Source organism: Exophiala viscosa, assembly GCF_022695815.1.
Source record: "Exophiala viscosa unplaced genomic scaffold EDD37scaffold_5, whole genome shotgun sequence".
Taxonomy (NCBI): domain Eukaryota; kingdom Fungi; phylum Ascomycota; class Eurotiomycetes; order Chaetothyriales; family Herpotrichiellaceae; genus Exophiala; species Exophiala viscosa.
The window spans coordinates 1466261-1485414 of record NW_026944357.1 but is presented as its reverse complement, the minus strand read 5'-3'; the positions used below and the strand labels follow the sequence as shown (position 1 = coordinate 1485414).

At 51.4% G+C, this 19154-nt stretch overlaps 2 protein-coding genes across 2 annotated transcripts; both read right to left on the bottom strand.

The window, feature by feature from the left end:
- Nucleotides 1-143: 143 nt before the first annotated feature.
- Nucleotides 144-5135, bottom strand: EDD37DRAFT_650411 (F-box protein 8; the record flags this gene model as incomplete). The annotated part of the gene is made up of 2 exons (XM_062818244.1): nt 144-1403; nt 1461-5135. 2 exons carry the CDS (start codon nt 5133-5135, stop codon nt 144-146), a joined length of 4935 nt encoding a protein of 1644 aa, XP_062670427.1.
- A 397-nt stretch (nt 5136-5532) lies between these two features.
- Nucleotides 5533-18997, bottom strand: EDD37DRAFT_694712 (dynein heavy chain, cytoplasmic). The gene is made up of 2 exons (XM_062820089.1): nt 18557-18997; nt 5533-18507 (listed from the first exon to the last, which is right to left on the bottom strand). Exons 1-2 carry the CDS (start codon nt 18837-18839, stop codon nt 5819-5821), a joined length of 12972 nt encoding a protein of 4323 aa, XP_062670426.1. The 5' UTR covers nt 18840-18997; the 3' UTR covers nt 5533-5818.
- Nucleotides 18998-19154: the final 157 nt, after the last annotated feature.

Here is a 19154-nt window from a genome sequence, read left to right as displayed (position 1 = left end):
AGATGTGTGTAATGAAATGGCAAGAGATGATAGAAATCTTAGAAGACAAACGATGGGCAAGCGCACTTTTGTTTTTATTGGCGCACCAGAGTGAATGATCATCACGATACGATCACTTTCTTGTTGCTCTCCAATGTACTTCCCTATGCCTGGATCGTCTCTGGCTCTTCATCAGCGCCTTCCTTCTCTGCTATTTTGGCCTCTGCAGGAGCGGGCGCGGGCGCAGACGCAGGAGCGGCAACAAGTGCAGGCGGCGGCGGGAACAACTCCTCCACCAAGCCAGGAAGAAACCTATCCAAGCGTCTGACTGTCTCCGGCCAAATTTGTATCTCCTGCACCTTCTCTTGTGGACCATTGCCCTCATCCTCATCCTCGCCTTCAGCTTGACCATCACTTCCCACGGGCGCAGCCACAGGTGTGTTTGACGCAGCACCATTTGAATCCTCATCTCTCCCCAGGTACCCTGTCCCGTCCATAACGAGCAGGACATTCTTGACACCCTCAAGCACAGCTTCGGCCAGAGCATCACCTTCTGTGCCGGCATTCATCAACCGGTCGAGTAGCTCCAAGACCTTCATCCACACATCTTTCATTCTGCCCACTTCGACCAGCCGGTCAAGATACCTCAAAAATATCTTACAAAGTATACTTGCAGCGTGGGCGCGCGATTCGTTCATCCCATGCGGGTCGATTTGGTACACCTCGGGCTTCAACAGCCTCAACGTCATCGGAAATAGAACCTCGTCAAAGATGGCGATCCACTCGGTATGTTGTTCCTGGTCGGCCACGTACTCTGACAGCAACGTCCGCTGTAGAGCCGAGAGAGCACGATGTCGAACTTCCCGACAATGGTTGACACACTGCGTGCACAAAGCTCGGAAGATTGGCGACCAGTATGCAGCCCACGCCTCGTTTCGCTCAAGATGCGATTGTGCAATCAGACCTGGGACTCGATCGCTGAGCTGGTAAATTAAGCTAATGGCTTTGTTAGCTCGCTGTACCGAGGCGATATCTTCATCTCGTGCTGGTTTCGCCTGTTGACCTCGCCTGGCGGCGAAGTCTTTGCGTTTGTCCTGAATTGAGCCAATCGATCCGGCCGCAGCAAAGTCATTGGCCAAGTCTATAGCAGACTCAAAGTTGTCTGCTGTCACAGTACTCGGGTTGGATGTAGCCAGCGTCGTAAGAACAGCAAAGACAGTCTCTGCTTCCTGTTTGTGTTGGTGCAGTCGTTGCAATATAGACCAAAAGTCCGGAGACGTTGTGATCTCGTTTGTCAATGGTCCTGGAGCTGCGATGCAACTTGCCAGACCCTGCGTGATGGTGGACGCGGTGCGATCAAGCACGGTATCGTCGAAGCTGGAAATGGCGTGGAGCACGACTGGAGCGCGCATAAAATCGTGATTCTGTTCGGGTATGTCAGCACCACTCTCGAGCATCAGTCCACAGAAACCAACACTTACGTAGCTGTACCTCAGCACCTCCATGAGGTAATGCACCACCCTCGACGCAGCCAGAGGATGCAGATTCGAAGCATCCCTCACCGCATTCAACAGCGTCGCCGTTAAAGTCTCACCGGCAGCAGCAATCGTCTCGTCATCACGCAGCGTAAGCATGGTCGCGAGCTCAAGCAAGAAGATACTCCCAGGATCATACTCGGCGCCTGCCTTAGGCATTCGATGGCCATTCATTCTCGCCGTGACTGGGACAGGCCGCTCAGGCTTGACAGTAACCACAGGCGAAGACTCATCCACCTGCGAAAGCAGCGCGGCGACAAGACTTTTAATCTGTGCAGGGCCAAGAGCAGCCATGTGCTTGAGCACGAGATCGGGCTGACACGCCTTGATGCAGTCCACCGCGCTGAGCGTGTTTTCCAATTCCTCCTCCGACGGTTCCGGCGGATCGTCTGCAGCATAGCTCGACAGGTACGACGTGAAAGTTGACAGGAGACCACTTTCACTAAGTCGTCCATCACGGTCAATGACTTGCGACGGTGGTTGCAGTGGGATCGTACCCGTTCCGGCAAGCTTCGTACCTTCTATCGTCGGCAGCGTGATGAGCGAGTTGACGAAGAGGTTCCTCAAGATTCGGACGACGTACAACCACGTATCGCCAACGGCGGTTTCGTGTCCCGATAGAATGCGGAACAGTAGCACGGTCGACAGTTGAGCTCGGAAGTCTCGTCCCAACCGGACAGCAAGTTCACTGACCATGATGCTCTTCTTTCCGACCTGCACCTCAGTGTTCAACGCAGTACTGGGAGAAATCTCCGTCGCCAGGCCGCTGATCTGGCTGATACTATAGACAATGCGATCGAATGCCTCGTTTATGCCATACTGTGCCGCAATCTGTGCGCACTGGTCGAATCCAACCACGACCCGCGAAAAGACTGCGTCGTCTGAAGCCGACATGAACACATAGCAAAGCGTTGCGATGATGGGTCGCCACGTCGCTTTGAACATCTCTGCATCAAAGGCATTAGTGTTACATATTTCCAAGGATCCTGCATTGCTCGTCTTCATTAGTAGTTCCTTCCAGGCATAATCGAAGGCATGTTTGTTCTCGTGTTCATCAGGCAGAATAATCTCATTCTGCTTGATTGCATCGTAGATCTCCTGGAGGAACTCTGGCGCAAAGTCTTTGCCGGTATTAACGCCACGCAAATTTCTGGCAAAGTCCTCCACGGCCATTCGCTTCTGTGATTTGATATTAGGATTGTACAATTCCGTGTTGAGCATGATGATCGCATAGGTCAGGACAAATGCAGCATCCTTGTCGGCGATCTCCTCAGGAGATACCTGCGAGCAGTATCTCTCCGTGAAATTGTTGACGATTCGCTCGATGAGTGCCGACTCGCCAGGAAGACGGAACGAGCCAAGGACTTCCCGCAGAGCTTCGTCAATTCGCTTGTCCTCGAAATTGAACTGGCCGATGAACGCCGTCAAAAGTCGATCATTGTTCTTCTTCGTCAAAAATTCGCCGAGAGTTTTCTTCGACACGTACGTCGTCCCTTTGAGGAATTGAGCAACCTGCAGAGGATCATCTGGGTTTTCGATGATGCCACTTTTCACCAGAAAAGCAATCCCTGCTTTCGGATCATCGTTGAACTTAGAAGCACCACTCTTGATGATTCTCTTCCTCACTCTCTGATGCCGCATCCTTTCTATTCGCTCTTCGGTGCCAGCTGGGGTTTCTTGACCGAGTCTCTCCGCCATGAATTGTACAAAACTGAGCAATGAGTCGAGACAAAGCGGCGGCACGTTCGTCGTACTCCATGTGGCCGAATCAGGGAATGCATTCCTCGACAGTAGCCCCACCATGTCTTCACAAAGGTCTTGTCTATCGACCTCGCAATCGTAGTTGACAAACAGTTCCACCATAAAGCCGGGCATGCGGACCAGAGTGCCGATAGCCTCAACCATGGCTTCTCTTGCTTCCGGTCGTCTGGAACCGCCTTCAAGCCCCAATTGACGCCTATCCTTGATCGGTACAGGAGTCGATCGACCACTACTAGGCTGAGATGGAGCCGGCTTGACCAACTTGGGTGCTTGTGGTACACCCTCGTAGAGCGACGGATCAATGCCCGGCTCTTGAGGTATATCGACGCGCGGATGAAGACAGGCCACTAGGTAGGACAAAAACAATTCCTGCTGAAGCTTCAGTAATTGCCTGCATGTCGCTAATAACGTCCCAGCGACTCGCAACGAGCTGTTCAGCAGGACCATGTTGTCAGACCGAACGAGCTGGAACAAATGTCGGCACAAGTCGTCCTGAACAAGTCCGGCGAGAATAGGCTGCTTGGCAACCCAAGGACCGGAGACCTCCAACGCGACATCGATAATCCGAAGTGCCATGATCCTCATAGGATCGGTATGCGTCCTGTCATGCGGGTCGAGGAGGTCAATCAGCACGCGAAAGAGCTCCTTGATAGATGGGAGCGCATAAGGGGTGACATTTTCGTCCTCGCTCCGACTCGCCGGCGCTGCAGTGTTCTTGGGTTCTGCACCCAAAGATTTTGCCACCACCTCTGCAACACCCTGGGCAGAGGTCGGTGTTTGTTCAACATCAACACTTGTGCGTTCCGAGACACCGTTTCCCATTACACTCCCGGTCATCGGCGGCTCAATCTTGAGGTCATCAGTGGCGCTAACCAAAGTCGTCCTCGTATTCGATCGACTTCTGGTCTTGTTTATTTCTTCCACCTTCAAGTACCTCAATCTGCTGAACACGACCTGACACATGGTAACCATTGCAATCTCTGCCGACCGTCTCAGGACCTCCGAAAGCCGGGCCTGACAGCACATGCTCAAGCCAGTGCTCATCATCTCACAGATACTTTCATCGCCCAACAATTGTCCTTCAGGTCGAGAGATGATGTTTTCCATGAGCCGCAGTATTCTTAGCAGAACCACCTCATCTGCCGCCGTGTCACTAGCCTCGAAACGGCAATGAGTGATCGCGGCGCTGAGGAGATGCATCGCTGGCCCGATCCTCGGGCTCTTGATCGTGATGATATTGTACGCAAAGAACTTTGTGATCGAGATGACAGCCAGACTAGTAATCGCAGCGCTGGTCGACGAGCTCCGAATGACCTGCAAGAAGGGATGCAGCAACTCAGGAGCGTCGACCGTACGAACATCCCTGCAACCTGCGAGATCTCTCCTCAGGCGCGAGAATGCCGCCAGAAGAGGATTGTCGGCCATGCTCTTTCCCTTCTTTCCCCGTAGACCCCATCGATCGGCCAAGCTAGCATTCTCATCGTCCGAACCGTTGGGTATACTTGATCTCGCCTTCGCCGGATCCGAAATCACAGGTGTCCTGCTTCCTCGTCGATTTTGTGAAGACGATCGTCGCATTTCCGACTCTTGCAGTCTGGCAGCTCCCCCACCCAATATCGTCGACACCGAAGACTGGGACCATCGCGCGTGTTTGCGCATGGCAGAGGTGATTGTAATACATTCTGTGGTAATGAGGGCAATGGGATCAATGGCGATTGCAGGTGTGGACTCGAACGCCGGTTCGAGCTGTGCAGGAGTAAATAGTGGCATCGGTGAGCTGTCGATCTGTGGTATAGACACTTGTGGTCGTGGCAGACCAGCAGTCTGCGCTGCGTCGTCCATTGCCGCCGAGGTGGCCATCGCAGGCAAGTTGTAAATGCGGAGGGGAGGAGGGATGCGTGTCCAGACCGAGCTAACTTATGAGTGCGTTCATTTTCGGTGATGCGAACAGTGGAGCCTTCAGTTATCGTTCTTACATGGGACGAGTTCAGTCCTGGCCATTGAGTGTCGTTGCGATTGTATGTCTGGCTTTCTTGTGACCAGTTCACCCCAGACACGGCATGGACAAGACACCCTGGCGCAAGCAATTGTCGCGTTGGAGTATTTCCTTGTCATGTAAAGGGAAACTTTGCCGGCCGCGATATCGATGCACTATAATCACATCACGTGGAAGCCCCTGAATCAAAGACGGTCCAACGTCAATCGAGACACTGTACGGAGTACTCAGCATGTGAACAATGCTGGAGACGCACACAGAGAGAATGTACTCATACTATTGAATCTAACACAAATAGGCCGTAAGGTTCAATAGAAATATATACCCAACCTAAACACTGGGTTTATTTGAGCCAGTCTTTCCACCCATCCGAAACGCCATGCGCCATAGGCTTCCGAACCTCGCAGCATATCAATCAAACACTTTGCCAAAGCAGTAAAAGCCACATCGACAGCTATGCTCTGTCTGTAGCATGTAGGGTCCAACAGTCCAACCACCCATGTCGGCTTCAAGTCTCCTGAACGCCTGTATGATCACATGAACCATCTCAATCCGACGCTATAACCGACTGCTCTCCTTCTTCCAATAGGTCCGTGATCCGGGCAAGGTTATTGATAGTTTCCTTGCCTTGACCAGTCAACAACAACTTTTCCGCGTTCGCAGGCAATCCCAAGTATGCAGGTGGTTCTCGTTCCGGGAGCTGATCCACCCAGCCCAAAAAGTCTCGAATGGTCGTTCCCGAAGGAACTTTGAGTGCTTCGCCTTCCACCAGTTCATGATCCGTCTCATACGCCGCTGGATCGAAAACCTTGGCCACAATGTTATGCAGCAGCGAGAAGTCCCCTTCGTCATCAATCTTGCCTCCATACATCTCGGTGACCAGCGTCCGGATCAAGTCCCATGGCAACTTCACTGGAGCAACATTCGACCTCCCCTGAGCAATCGCGTCGACCCAGGAGTCGATAATGAAGGAGCAACATTCGTAGTCACTGTCATTGAATTCCCAGAGACGTTTCCACCCGAGTGTCGGCGCATATCTCAATCGTTCTTGAAGCACGGCATGTAGGAAGCATAGTAGCATGTACAGCCTGCCTTTCTCGACCGGCGTCCTGGCGCCCCTGTCCGAAAGCACTGTCAAAGTCTCCTTCATATTCGCCCTCAGTCCAGCCGGTTGTTCGTAGACAAGTGTCCTTGATGCTCGGAGCAAATTGACAGGTATTTTGGGGCTTGACTCCATTGACAAGAACAATCTGAAGTCTGAATGAGGCTTCAGAGAGGAGAGACGTTTCTCGAGGCTCTGCAGCCATTGTGGAGCGAGATGGACGTTCTTGATCAGTACCCACGTACCACTTGCAGCAGCGCTCGTGATTGCCTTGTCGGCGCTAGCAACACTCTCTTCTGAACCCATGGCGACATTGGCACATGTTACGTGCTGCTTCTCCACAAGTGCGTCAACTTTGTAGCTTGCATCGAAGCCAGGATTGGAGCAAAGCGCGATGGGGACCGATGCGGTCACTTGGTTGACAAGCATACCCAAGTCGTCGGTCCCTTGGAAGATTTCTACCCCGAACACAGTCACCACGAGATTCTCTGCGGCAGGCAAGAATCTGTCAGGTCTGGCCAGCTTGACTAGTAAGAGCTTGTAAAGAGCCCCATCAACGGCACTGCCAGTATCGTCCCAAACCTGCGGCACACAAAGTTCGGCGCGCTCAGCAGAGAGGAACTGCTTCCAGGCATCGCTGGATGAATCAGTCAAGTCGCTCTTGAAGATGGGGATGTGTTTCACAGAGGACAGTACATCATCCTGATTCGCATCCACTGAAATAACGCCACGGGACTGTGGCCGATTCTCGAAGATTAGCTCCATGGCTGATCGGTCGTACTGATATGGACTTGCTCGTATGAGAAGCATTGCAAGAGTAATGCGGTCCTTCTGTAGCAGAGACAAGGATGTTCGGCGGTATGTCTCCACAAATATATCCTTCAGGATGATTTCTCTTCGCTCATCATGGTCGGTTTTGTTTGCCAAGTGCGGATTGTCGTGCATGACGGAGTTGAAGATGTCAAGGAAGTACTGAAGTGAGAAACGGTAGCCATGGTTGAGGTAATGCAGCTGTTCGAGCAGGGCAAAGATGGCACTGCAGGCATCAGCAATGCGGCTGTACTCTTGAGTAATGCGTTGGACTTCTGCGAGGACACCTTCTGTCTCAGAAACCTTCTTCGTGATAACCGCCGCTTCTTTCTTGAGAGTCTCCAAGGTGTGGATGACATTGTCATCATCCAATATGTTACCACGAGACTCGTTCAATGCTTGCAATAGTCTCTTCTCCAGCTGACGGAGGTTCGTGTCAAACTCGCCTTGCATCTTGACTAAATTGGTCCGCCGCTTGTCCACATCAGGACGCTCGGCCTTTAGGATCTCATTGAGTGACTGAGTCTGGAGACTGCTGCGTGTAACTGTGAAATTGACAAAGGTTGTTCTACTGCACACGTCAGGTGCAAAAGCCGCCGATGGATCCCTTGTAGACAGGTAAAGTTGGAAATGTTCTGAGAAATCAATCTCCTGTTTGCCCAGCTGAATGAGCACTCGTCCGCCAGTTTTTTGATACTCTTTGTTGAGGACATGCGTCAGGATTGGGTCAAGATATTCTGCATCTTGGATCAAGATTGGATTGCCAAATCGGAGAGCACTCTCCAGTTGCTTCGTGAAAGCATCGTCCAAAAAGCTGGTGACAGTCAATATGCGTCCTTGGTGTTCCTGCTTCAGGAACTCGGTCACCCTGCCTGGTGGGTCAATGATCAGAGGGTATCGGTTGAAGCGCTTGAGCATGATTGCATTCTCCATGCACAGGTCGTCCGCAGGAAGTAAATGACGTTGCCACTGTAGCCGCTCATCCGCAGATGAAAGATAGCCCAAGACTGAGCCATCACTCTTGCAAGAGATGCCGGACTGTGACATGTGGTGCAGCCAGTCATCTGTCATGGTCTTCCTGAACTGCTGGTCGTAAAGACCTGCATATGCCAGGAACGCGGATGCAATCAGCACGTCTCCCACCAATGTCTGAATCTGTATTTCGAAGGATTTGCTCGCAGCGTCCCATCGAACACGTTCGGACGAGAGACTGTCCAACAGTCGAAGACTTCGATCCACCTTCGTCTGGACCCGTGACATTTCGCTCTTGATCGCCTGTGTCTCACTGATGAGAGCAGCATATTCGGTTTTGTACATCGCAATGCTCTCTTCAAGTTTAGTGATCATATCCTGAATCGCTTGTGCTTCTGCCTTGGTGTCAAGAGCTTTCTCTTCGAGTTGCTCAACCTCGGCGCGCAAGGGTCCGACACGGTCAAGGATTTCGGAATAGTTGACTTGAGCCTCGACCCATTGCACCAGGGGGCCGCATGCTTTGCTTGCACGGTTCACTTTCTCAAAGGTAAAATCGTCGTTTGATAGATAGTCGTGCCGCATCTTTACTCGCAGATTGGGTGTCATATGTTGCTCGTTGTCGTAGTTGACAATATTTGCAATGAAGTCATCTTTGCGAACCACAGCTTGAATACTCTTCCAACTGTCGACTTTGTGTCCTAGCAGAGTACATACCGACTCCAGAGCAAGTTTTACTCCCGAAGGAGGATTGGCCATGGACCGGACTTCGGTGAGATGTTGTCTCTTGATGTTACTGACGCTTCTCTGAGCTTCGATAACAGCCGGCTCGGCTTTTGCCAAATCACTCAGCACGATCTCTCTGCGACTGCCAATCTCCTTTTCTTGTTTTTCGAGCGCTGTTTGTATCTCGATAGACGCAGTCTTTCTGGACTCTGCTTCCCGCTGGTCGGCCACCATACGTTGAAGCTTTTCATTCGCCTCAGCATCTTTGAGCTCCAGTTGCTGTTTCTTCTGGTCAAGACTTGCTCTGAGGTCACGGACTTTGTCGACAGTATCTCGGAGCTTCTCGAGACCGACGTTGAGATGGCGCTGTTGTTCCTCAAGATCTTCTCTCTTCTCCCTAAACAGCTTGCCGAATTGTGAAACGAAATCCAAATAGTGTCGCGGTGTAAGAAATGTGACAATGCCCTGTTGTTGCTCAAGACGATCATTGGTCTTGCGCATCGAATAGTGTATATGCACCATTGCGTTGACAATCGTGTCGCGATGAGAGGCCGGAAGAGAGAGACCACGATATGCCACTGGAATACTATCCGGTGCGGTGAAATTGGCCTTGTCCAGATCCAGCGACTGAGTGAGTTCATAGCCAACCTGGAAGAGAGCTTGATCTGACCAGTCACCCATCCAATTCAGCACGCAACGATTGAACAAGGCCGGACTTGTAGCTGCCTTCGACGATAGTCCTTCTTGTGGCGGATTCATGGTGAAAACAACGTGTAAGTTCCGCACGATGTTCTTGGTAAACCACTTGTAGAGCTCTTCCTGGGAGTCGAGTACTTGCCCCTCTCGCTGAGCTCCTTCCTTACAAGCAGTCATCAAAGCCGAGTACTCATCACCTTCGAACAGACCTGGCACTTCACCATTGGCGAGCAGCGTATTCATTCTTTCCAGAAAGCCCGAGTCAAGCACATTTGACTCGTCCATAATAAAGCAGATCTTTTGCCCGCGGCATCCGCAGGCCCGCAGAACACCTCTAAGGTCGTCATCGAAATCCTCAGCGGAGTATTTGCCGTGGACCTTGATTTGGAAGATGTTCAACCCATTCATCCAAGCGACAAACCTCGCCAAAGTGGTCTTTCCACTACCGCTGGTGCCGATCAAGATGAGATGGCCTTGTGGCTGTCTGAAGACCCTGTCAATCCGAAGTGCATGCTCGAGAACGTCGTTGAATAGGACCAGTGGCACATCGACCTCCTCCTCGCAGAACGTCTTGAGGCGTGCCTTGACAAATTCACGCAACTGCTCCTGTTCAACCGACACGTAGTTCTTTGAAAGCCAATTCGAGAACAATATTGGCCCTTGGAGTGCTTGATCAATGTCTGCAGAAGGGAAGTGCTCCAGCGCGGTCTGTCTAACCATGTCGGAAGTCCATGCTCGCTCATCGGGTTCCACAAGACGATCCGAGAAAAGGCGCAACGCCTCGTGCGCCCAGATCCGGATAAGGCCTTCGAGGGAAAGGTGTTCGAGAGGTGCAATTGCCTCGTAGATGCCACGGGCCCAGCGCGTAAGCTCTCTGGGCGAGTACACATAATGTGGTTGAATGTCAGGGGTGAAACGTGCCTGAGACTTGAGATAAAATTCGACCATTGCTCGAGTCAGTGAGTCGGCGAAGCCTCGTAATGCGGGCACAACTTTCAGGACCGCATTGTTGAAAGTGCCATAGATTTGAGTCAAAGAAAGCTCGCCAGGATAGTCAACCATGACAACAGGCGCATGTCTCAAGAAGCGATCACCCATCGGATGACGTCCTGCATCTTCTGGAGGATTACAGGCACCGACAAATTGGATGCGCTCTAACGATACCCAGGCCTTGTCTGATGTGCGCCAGAAGCCGTTTTGCTCTACAAGCTGGCGCAAGAAGCTGATCGCGCGCTGGGTTCCGTATTTGTCCGGGGCTGGAAGATTGATCTCGTCGCAGAAGATGACCAACCACCGACCAAGCTGGGTTGGAGATAGTACCATGCCATTGAGAGTCTTTTTGTACTCACAGTATTGTTCGAACGTCTTGACGATCAATTCAGGTTGGGTGGCGCTCGAGAAGTTCAGGCCTACAACCTCCAGATCTGGCAATTTGCGAAGCGCACTGAACAGCGTCATGGTCTTGCCGGATCCTGGTGGACCACACAGCATAAGCGGCTTGTGCTCCGACAACCAAGAATACAGAACGTCCTCATGACGGACAGTGTCAATGGTGGGAATAATGACGTCTGTTTGAGTGATCGAGTGGGTGTTCAAGTCTACCGTAGGAACTTGAGACCGCCAGGATACCCATTGTGCCTGTGGCAGCGAAACATCAAAGTCGATGAGGGACGTAGTACTGTCGAGGCTTGGTACGTCAACATTTGTCATTGCACCAAGAAAGTCACCGAACTCCTTTCGGATATGCAGGCTCGCATCACCCACGAAACTCCAGACACATGCCAACAGAAGCTTCTTCGAAATATAAGCCTCGGTCTGTTCCAGATCCAGAGGGAAGTCAGGGTGGTAGATGTTGTACTCCAGGACCAGTCGATAGCTCTTTGCCAGTAAGCTGAAAAGGCTATCAAGTGCTCTGGCCCCGGTGAATTCCATAATGTGCCTGTAATTTGTTGCCGTTGACAATGCCTTTGATAGAAAGTCATCACGGTTTATCAGCCCTCTCAACGTTTCGACGACGTGCCGCTGAGTTTCCTGGGCTTTGCTGCTGAGGCCTGAAGCTTTGACTTCATCGTCCAAATCATCGAAACTGCGTTCCGACAATTTCTGCAGGTAATGGTCGATGATGAGAGACGGGGTAACAGTATCGTCCGAGAACCAGACCATACCGCAACGACTGACAGTGGCAAGTGTTGCATATTTCAGACTCTCGACTTCGAACATGACGCGCACATTTGGTGGTAGATTCAGCCGTTCGCCATTGGGGAGAGTGAGGAGCTTGTTATCATCCAGCACACTGTTCAGATTTTCGACCCATTCGGGATCAACGTCGCCATCAAACACAATCCAATGTCGTTTGTTGTCTTCACCACGCAGATTATCGACCACTTTCCTCAGTATGGCGGTGAACAATCCGTCTGTCCACTCTCTGGTGGTGTTGTCAAGGCTACCGTAAAGTGCCTCTTTGGACATCACTTTCGGATCGATCACATGATGGACACCCTCGACGCCCTCGACCTTCTGAAGAGCTCGAAGCAGGACCTTCCAGATCGCAGATTTGCCAGATGCGGATTGACCTACCATCATTACACCATGATGGATGTTTTGGATCTGGTATAATTGCATGATTTTGACCATCCATGCATCGCTCACGGTCAGATGTTCCTCTTGCATCACTTCCTTGATCGCTTCAATGAGCTTCGTCATGTTGGCTGGAACATATTCAACTCCTGGGAAGTCTTGCGCCTGGATCTCGACAAGGGTCTCCACATCTTGCTTGATGAGCTTTGGTGACACCGTCTCTCGGATACTCTGTACAATAATCTGCGGTTCAAGGACACTCTCATCATCAAGTGTGTCCTCCCCAGCTTGGATTCGGACACGTTTGAGACCTCCTGAGCTGACGAGGACACTTTTCAGGGCTCGGAGGCCGAAGTCGTAGTGGGGTTGTTTCGAAAGGCGCTGGGCACAGTGGTCAAAGAAAGGCACGATATGAGAAGAGATATCCTTTGCCTGTTTGAAGCCTTGAGAGAAAAGCATAACCTCGGCAATCAGTTCCTTGTCGGGTTTGGACATGGCTACGCTCCTGAATAGCTTCTTCAGATTGTCTGGTAGATTGGAGCGACCAGCGTATCCAGGATTCATCGTGATGAATAGTCCAGAATTGGGATTGACTTTGAGACGTCTTCCAACAAGATCGATCACGGCTTTCTGTTCATTGGTGCTGCTGTTTTTGAGACCAATTTGAATGTTTTGGATCTGCTGGGACACAGCGGAAAGGATTCGTTCCTCCAGTCGGTTGAATTCATCAAAGCATCCCCAGGCTCCGACCTGGCACAATCCGAGAAAGATGCGACCCATGGCTTGAAAGTCAAAAGTGTCATCACAGCAGAAGACCAAGGTAAAGCGACCCAGCTGAAGTCCCAGAGCCTTGACGGATTCCGTCTTTCCAGTTCCAGCAGGACCATACGGAGAACCACCAAGTCTCTGACAGAGTGCTTGTGTCAGCGTCAAAAAGCAGCGATCCGTAAGCGGTGTCCGCACGAGACGATCAGGCACACCAAGGTATTCGTAGCCGTAATCTAGGACAGCATTTGCCATTTCGATGCGTAGCCGGGTCATCAGCTCAGCCTCTGGATCGTAGGCATAACGCATTTGCAAGATCCACAGATAATGTCCGGGGGAGTCAGCTTCCGCTTTGATTAATTTTGCAATGACATCTCGCTGATGAACAGCTTCGGTGATGAGATGTTCGCATTTCTTGCGTGTCAAAACCGGCAAATCTTGCAAAACACTTTCAGCCAACAGATTAAGCAGCCTCACCTCATATTCGTGCAGCTTCGACAGTCCCTGTCCGGCAGCCTCAAGCGATTCTCGCACTAGGTCGGTCCAGACCACTTGAGCAGCCAGAATCATGATTTGAGCAGGAAACATTTCCATGTACTCTTGAAACAACGTCGCTTCTAGCTCGTCGGCGGAGAAGAGTGGTCTGAAAGCACCAATGGCTTCCGCGAGTAGCTCGGCCAGAGTCTGTTTGACATTGGTATCGAGCGCGGTCAACCACTCGTTGATCTTGGGCAGTTTGACCAGAGAGACTTCCTTCTTGAGCTTGACAACCTCGCCTTCTTTCGAAGTAACAGCCGTGATTGTGCTGTCATCGCTCACTTCGGCTCCAGATATGCCGGCAAACATCTTCTTGAAGTGCTTGGCCACACGTATGCTGTCGTTGGTATTGCCGATGATCTCCAGCAGATCCTCGTCACCAACGAAGTAGAATCGAGGGAAAGAGACACGCTCTCGTTCGAGATACTCGCCCAGAGCCTTCTGAATTTTGCTAAGCAGCTCCGCAAGGCGTTCTAGAGATTTCTGGACGCCAGGAATAGCGAGCACGTCCATCACAAAGGGGGACTTGTAAACCTTCTTCATCACTGCGGAGAACTCGGTATTGATGTTTGAGAATCTGCTGGACTCTGTGGGTAGGAGGTGCTTGATATCGTTGTTACCGGTAAACACGCCCTCCAGGTACACCCATTGTCTTTGAACATCGATCCAGACATCGAACAACACATGGACTCGGTTCAGCTTGTCCTCCCATGCCGAAGCCTCTTCTTCGAACTCTTTGTAGTATGGTGAATGTCTCATAGCTTGCAGAGAGTTGAGGTTTTCGCTGCATTTCGAGAAGAGATCGTCCCAGCCACGAATAAGGCGACATTTACTTTGATAGTTGACCAGGTCAAGAGGGTAACTCTGCCACGTATCGCGTACCTGCTTGACAAACTCCTCAAGAGCCAATTCTCCTCGGGCTTGCACAATGATGTCTCTGATAGTGGATTCGCTGGCTACCGGTTGAAGATCCCACACGTCTCCCAGTGTCATCGACACTTCAGAATAACGTTTGTTGGGCTTGAGAGCCTTGTATATTTTGAGCCAATGCCGTTCCCTAATGGCGTCTGATTTCAGATCCGCCAGTAGAGAATTTGCCTTGATCAACTGCCGCAGAACATTTTGCACATGCTCAAATGCAGCATATTGTCGCATGCGACTGGGCATCTCTTTCGTCATTTTCACAAGGCCATCCAGTGATTGGCGGAGCTTCCGAGGTTGTAAGGTTGTCCACAACGTGTCGCGAAGTTCATTGATGCTGTCCCATATGGTTGACAGTGCAGACCACACCGATTTGAAGTCGCTCACTTCTTCCAAAGCGGATGACAGGGCATTGTCCTTGTTCAGTGACATGGCAAGAGCTTCCTTCGCTTTGGCGACGGTTTCGGCCTCGTGTTGAAGCTTTTCCATCCGGTCTTGGAACACGCGCAGCAACTCGGCAGCCTCAGTAGGTGGAATTGTTCCTGAAACGGGCTTTTCTTCTGACCATCGAGTGACGACATCGGCGACACGATCACTGATGAGGCGATCTTGAACGTCAATGTTAGCTCGCAGAGCATCAGTTTGCTCTTCGACGATTTTGCCCTTTCGGTTGAGGAGCCCTTCGAAAGAGTTCCATTCGTCTCTGACCGTGTCTGCATGAAGCCAATTGCTGCCAAAATTGTACCGCTGTCTTGACAGGGCCGTCTGACCCTGTAGAAAGATCTCCACTTCAGGTCCCCATATAGCTGCATCGCGGCGGCACTGCTGTACGGTCGTGATGAAAGCAACGGCCTGTGCTGTGGAAGATGTTTCCAGAGATTGGTTTTCGAGCTCAAGCCGGGCGCGGTTCATGTTGGTGTACACTTCTGCCATACGGTTGCCAAGAATGCCTCCAAACTTGCTGGTGATATCATACTGCCACTGGTCGTACTTTTGGGCAATCTTTGACTGCACCTGTTCATAGTCAAAGGTAACACTGCCAAGCGTCTTACGTCCCTCGGAGGTGTCGAATGTCGATCGGGCGTGACGGACTTCTTGCAACAGCTGGTGCCATTGACCGAGATCCTCCCCGAGCCTCTCATGCAAGTGGTCTGCTTGGAGGTCCCACAAGTTCTGATATGTGTACCACTCGTCCAGGTAAGCGGTCATTTCGTGTACCTTGTCATCAATTGACGTGTAGGCCACCATCAAGGTCTCCGCTGTTTGCAGCGGCAAGTCGGCGAATGTGGGCATTGACTGCGCACGACCAGCATCCGTCGCTATCTGATATCGCATGGCGATCTGGGTTAGATGGCAGGGGACGTCCAGCCAGTCTTCGAGCTGGTGCACCCAAGTGGCTTTGACGAAGTTTATGGGTGGGTCGACAAAGATGGTCTGATTGTTCATCATGATCTCGATCTGCGTTGCGGGAAACTGCACCTGGTAGATGGCATCCTCCGAAGAAGGGTTACCTTGAAGGTTGCCATCGGGTTCGTCAGCGGAGCTGAAAGACGTAGTCCAATGTCTCAGAGCCTGCCGCAATCGATCTTGGAATATTAGGCTGAGCTGAGTGTTGAGTTCGGAAACCCACTGCGAGAGATTGGCATAATTTTCCAGGTTCATCTTGTCCACCGCGTTTTGAATGATGTCCATCTGAGCCTGGAATGTCTTCGCAGAATATCGACATGTACTTAACTCAGACAGTGCCTGCTGGATTTTCTGGTCAAGTTCTCGAATGGTGGCTGTCTTGCTCTGCAAAGTGGCGACTGTGACAGCCAAATCACGCACGTACTGAACATGTGCAGAGTCGTTGGACGTAGATTTTCCCTTGATGTGCAACTCATATGAGTGGATGAACGAATCCCACCGCAGCCTCACACCCGTTGTGAAGAGAGTCTGCACCTCCTTCTCGTAACCAGCCATCAACGATACCATGTTGCGCATCGCCTGAATCGTCCGAACAGCAGCAGAATATCCGGCGACACTTTCCATCAAGCTCAGTGCGTATGGATACACTCGTTGAGCCTGCTTGGCTGTCGTAGCTATGCGATGAGGTATTTGATAACTCAGCCAGGTGAGATTTCTGACCTCCTTGAACAGGGAAATGGCATGATTGTCGAAATTGACTCCGAGCTCTAGTGCGCCGTTCGCACTTCGACTGCGGGTAATGACAAACAGTCTGCCCGTTACCGAGATGTCTCTTGATTGAACATCGTGCAGCCACACTTCATAAATGTCGCGTGTCGTCAGTTTTCTTCGAAACATGTCACTTTCGCTGAGTAGCTTCTCTCCCTCCGTGTGTGACTTCCAATCCTCGCCCAGGACGGCCTGCACTTTTGACATGTAGCTATCAAGCTGCGACTCTATTTGTCGAACCCAGAGAATGGCGCCAGCCACCGGGGGAATATCGCGCAATTGAGCCATCATTTGCGCCTCGGAGCCGCCATACTGCTGCTTGAAGCGTTCGTGTAATGAGGCGATTGCTGTCTTGACATTGTCCAAAAGCTGCGCCTGATATGCTTTGGTCGCGCTCTGGACTTTCTGTCTGACAAGCAATGCATTGAACTTCTCAAAGACACGAAACATCTCATTGGCCGTCTTTGCTTTCCCTAATCGATCTCTCAAGGTTGCGATGATAGAATCTTCGACCCGGGACGTTCTCTCGCTGTATTGCTGTTCCGCCTGGTTCCAGACCCTGGTCCCATCTTCAGAGAGGTCCAGAACGTTCACATGTCGGACGACTTCGTATGCGGCAGTAACTTCTTCAACAGCGTCCACGTCTCCAAGCTCTTCGATGACGACTGGGCCGCTTTCTTCTGTTGCTCCAGCGGATCCTCTACCACGGGCATTGCCAAGGACGTTGACGATTGTCTGCAGGAGCTGTTCGTGGTCGTTTCGGAATCGATTTACATACCGAAGACGCTCTTGAGTAGCAGCATGCTGAGGCACGATTCTAACCGGCACAAAGTCGGTGCCCTTCCGCCTAGTTATCTCGCGCGCTACTGCAGTGAAGGTTTTGAGCTCTTCGTCCCAGGTCTCCCATACTTTATTGACTGATTCCATCCGACTCTTGAAGTCATCGTATGTTGAAGACATTAAGGATCGTTCCAGCAGCAGATTGTGCACTTGAGTGTTCATTTCGGTAGAGAGACCTTCGACCAGCTTCAAAGCCCGTCGTATGGGATAGTTGCAGACTCTCCATTTCTTGTTCAAATGCGCAAAGATATGTTGCAACGCTTCTGCCACTTTGCTCAATGAAGTTGCGGAAGAGAGCTCGTCCAAAGGAAAGTCGCGCATGAGCGTATTGTAATTGTGGACCGTATCGCGAGCTTCTTTCAACCCGGTATCTGTCTCGAATCCGAAGACTTGTTGTTGTCGTTTGACCTTTTTCAAGATCTCCATAGTCAGTTTGACACCGGGTGATTCTAGTTCTTCCGCCACCTTGCTCAGCGCCCCTTCGAGGTTCAACCAGAAGTTAATTTCCTGTGCAGCAGATGTTCGTGCCTCTGCAGTATCTGTTGATTCCTTGGAAAGCTTGGTGAGGCCCTGTATTGATCTGATCCATCCGTTGACGCAATTCGTCAGGCTGTTCTGAACAGTCGCATTTTCGAGAACATGGCCGGGGACCAATTGAACGGACGGCTGAACTCTCTGCGCAGCGGCATCTTGTAGGGCCTGGACGACAACATCGTGCAAGGGCAGATGAACCAAAGGTACATCGGTATTCTGCTTCAAATTCAGGAGACTGACTTCCAACTCTTTTATCCGTCTCTTTGCGCCATGAACTCCTCCCTTGGCCTGAGCATCATAGTAATTGCGACTTGACGACCCTCCCGATCTCGTGTAAGCGTCAAAGTAAGGGCTGAGGACATGGTGCACAAGTGAGTAAACCACATTGTACGGGGAGGCGAGATCGGCATTGGTGTTCCCCTCCTCATCAGCGCTGTATGATCCCGGCAGATTGAAGACTTGTATCTGGCTGGCGATAGGCTTTCGTCCATCGAGAGGTCCGGCCAGTTTCAGGAAGACAATGGAAGCGATCGTGGTAGGCTCAGGGGATAACTCGGAGGACAGCGTATAGACATGTTCGATTTCTGGGACTTTGTCAGCAGCCTACCGCAGGGGGGTGGTTAGTACACTGACTAGGTGTATCATCATGTCCGTTGATCAGCTCTTCTCTTCGATCTTTCCGAGCGAAGAGGGAGACTTGCGAATCATCTGCGAATCTGGCACATTTGCTGAGGGAGTCGGCATGGCTTGCTTTGGACAGCAGGCTTCCGACGGCCTCGAGTTCTCTTCTGGCTGCGCCGAGGGTGGTTTCTATCAGGTTGGCGATATGTTCTAGAACGGATAAAGGGTCGACCGGTTCTGTGGAGGAATGGGTCGAATCGCCATTGGGGGCGTTAGTCGATAAGACGTCCGCCATGGCTTCTGACTGCACAGATCAAGAAGGGAAGCCTCGCTCTTGTCGACATTTGCGAGGACCTGATGTTCCCCAACGCCGGCGCAATGCTGATGGATAAAGAGGTAGAGGTGGGGGAAATAGTCAGGGTGTCGATGGTTAACAAACACTGTGGATTATTGACTGAAGCCTTTGGAGAATCTTCGGGGCAATCGCGAAAGAACGCGTTCTCCTGCGGCTGCCAAGCTAGTGACTTAACGTTAACATTAAGCCTATTAGAGTCGGTGCACGTCTTGAACGGTCCGTAGCGGTGACGAGCATAAATTGAAACTGGCGAAT

Bases quoted from the DNA above. Each gene is read 5' to 3' on its own strand.
- EDD37DRAFT_694712 (XM_062820089.1), bottom strand. From the start codon at position 18,839: ATGGCGGACGTCTTATCGACTAACGCCCCCAATGGCGATTCGACCCAT. The intron at 18,508-18,556 runs GTCAGTGTACTA...ACAAAGTCCCAG, and splicing joins CGGACATGATGATACACCTA to AAATCGAACATGTCTATACG.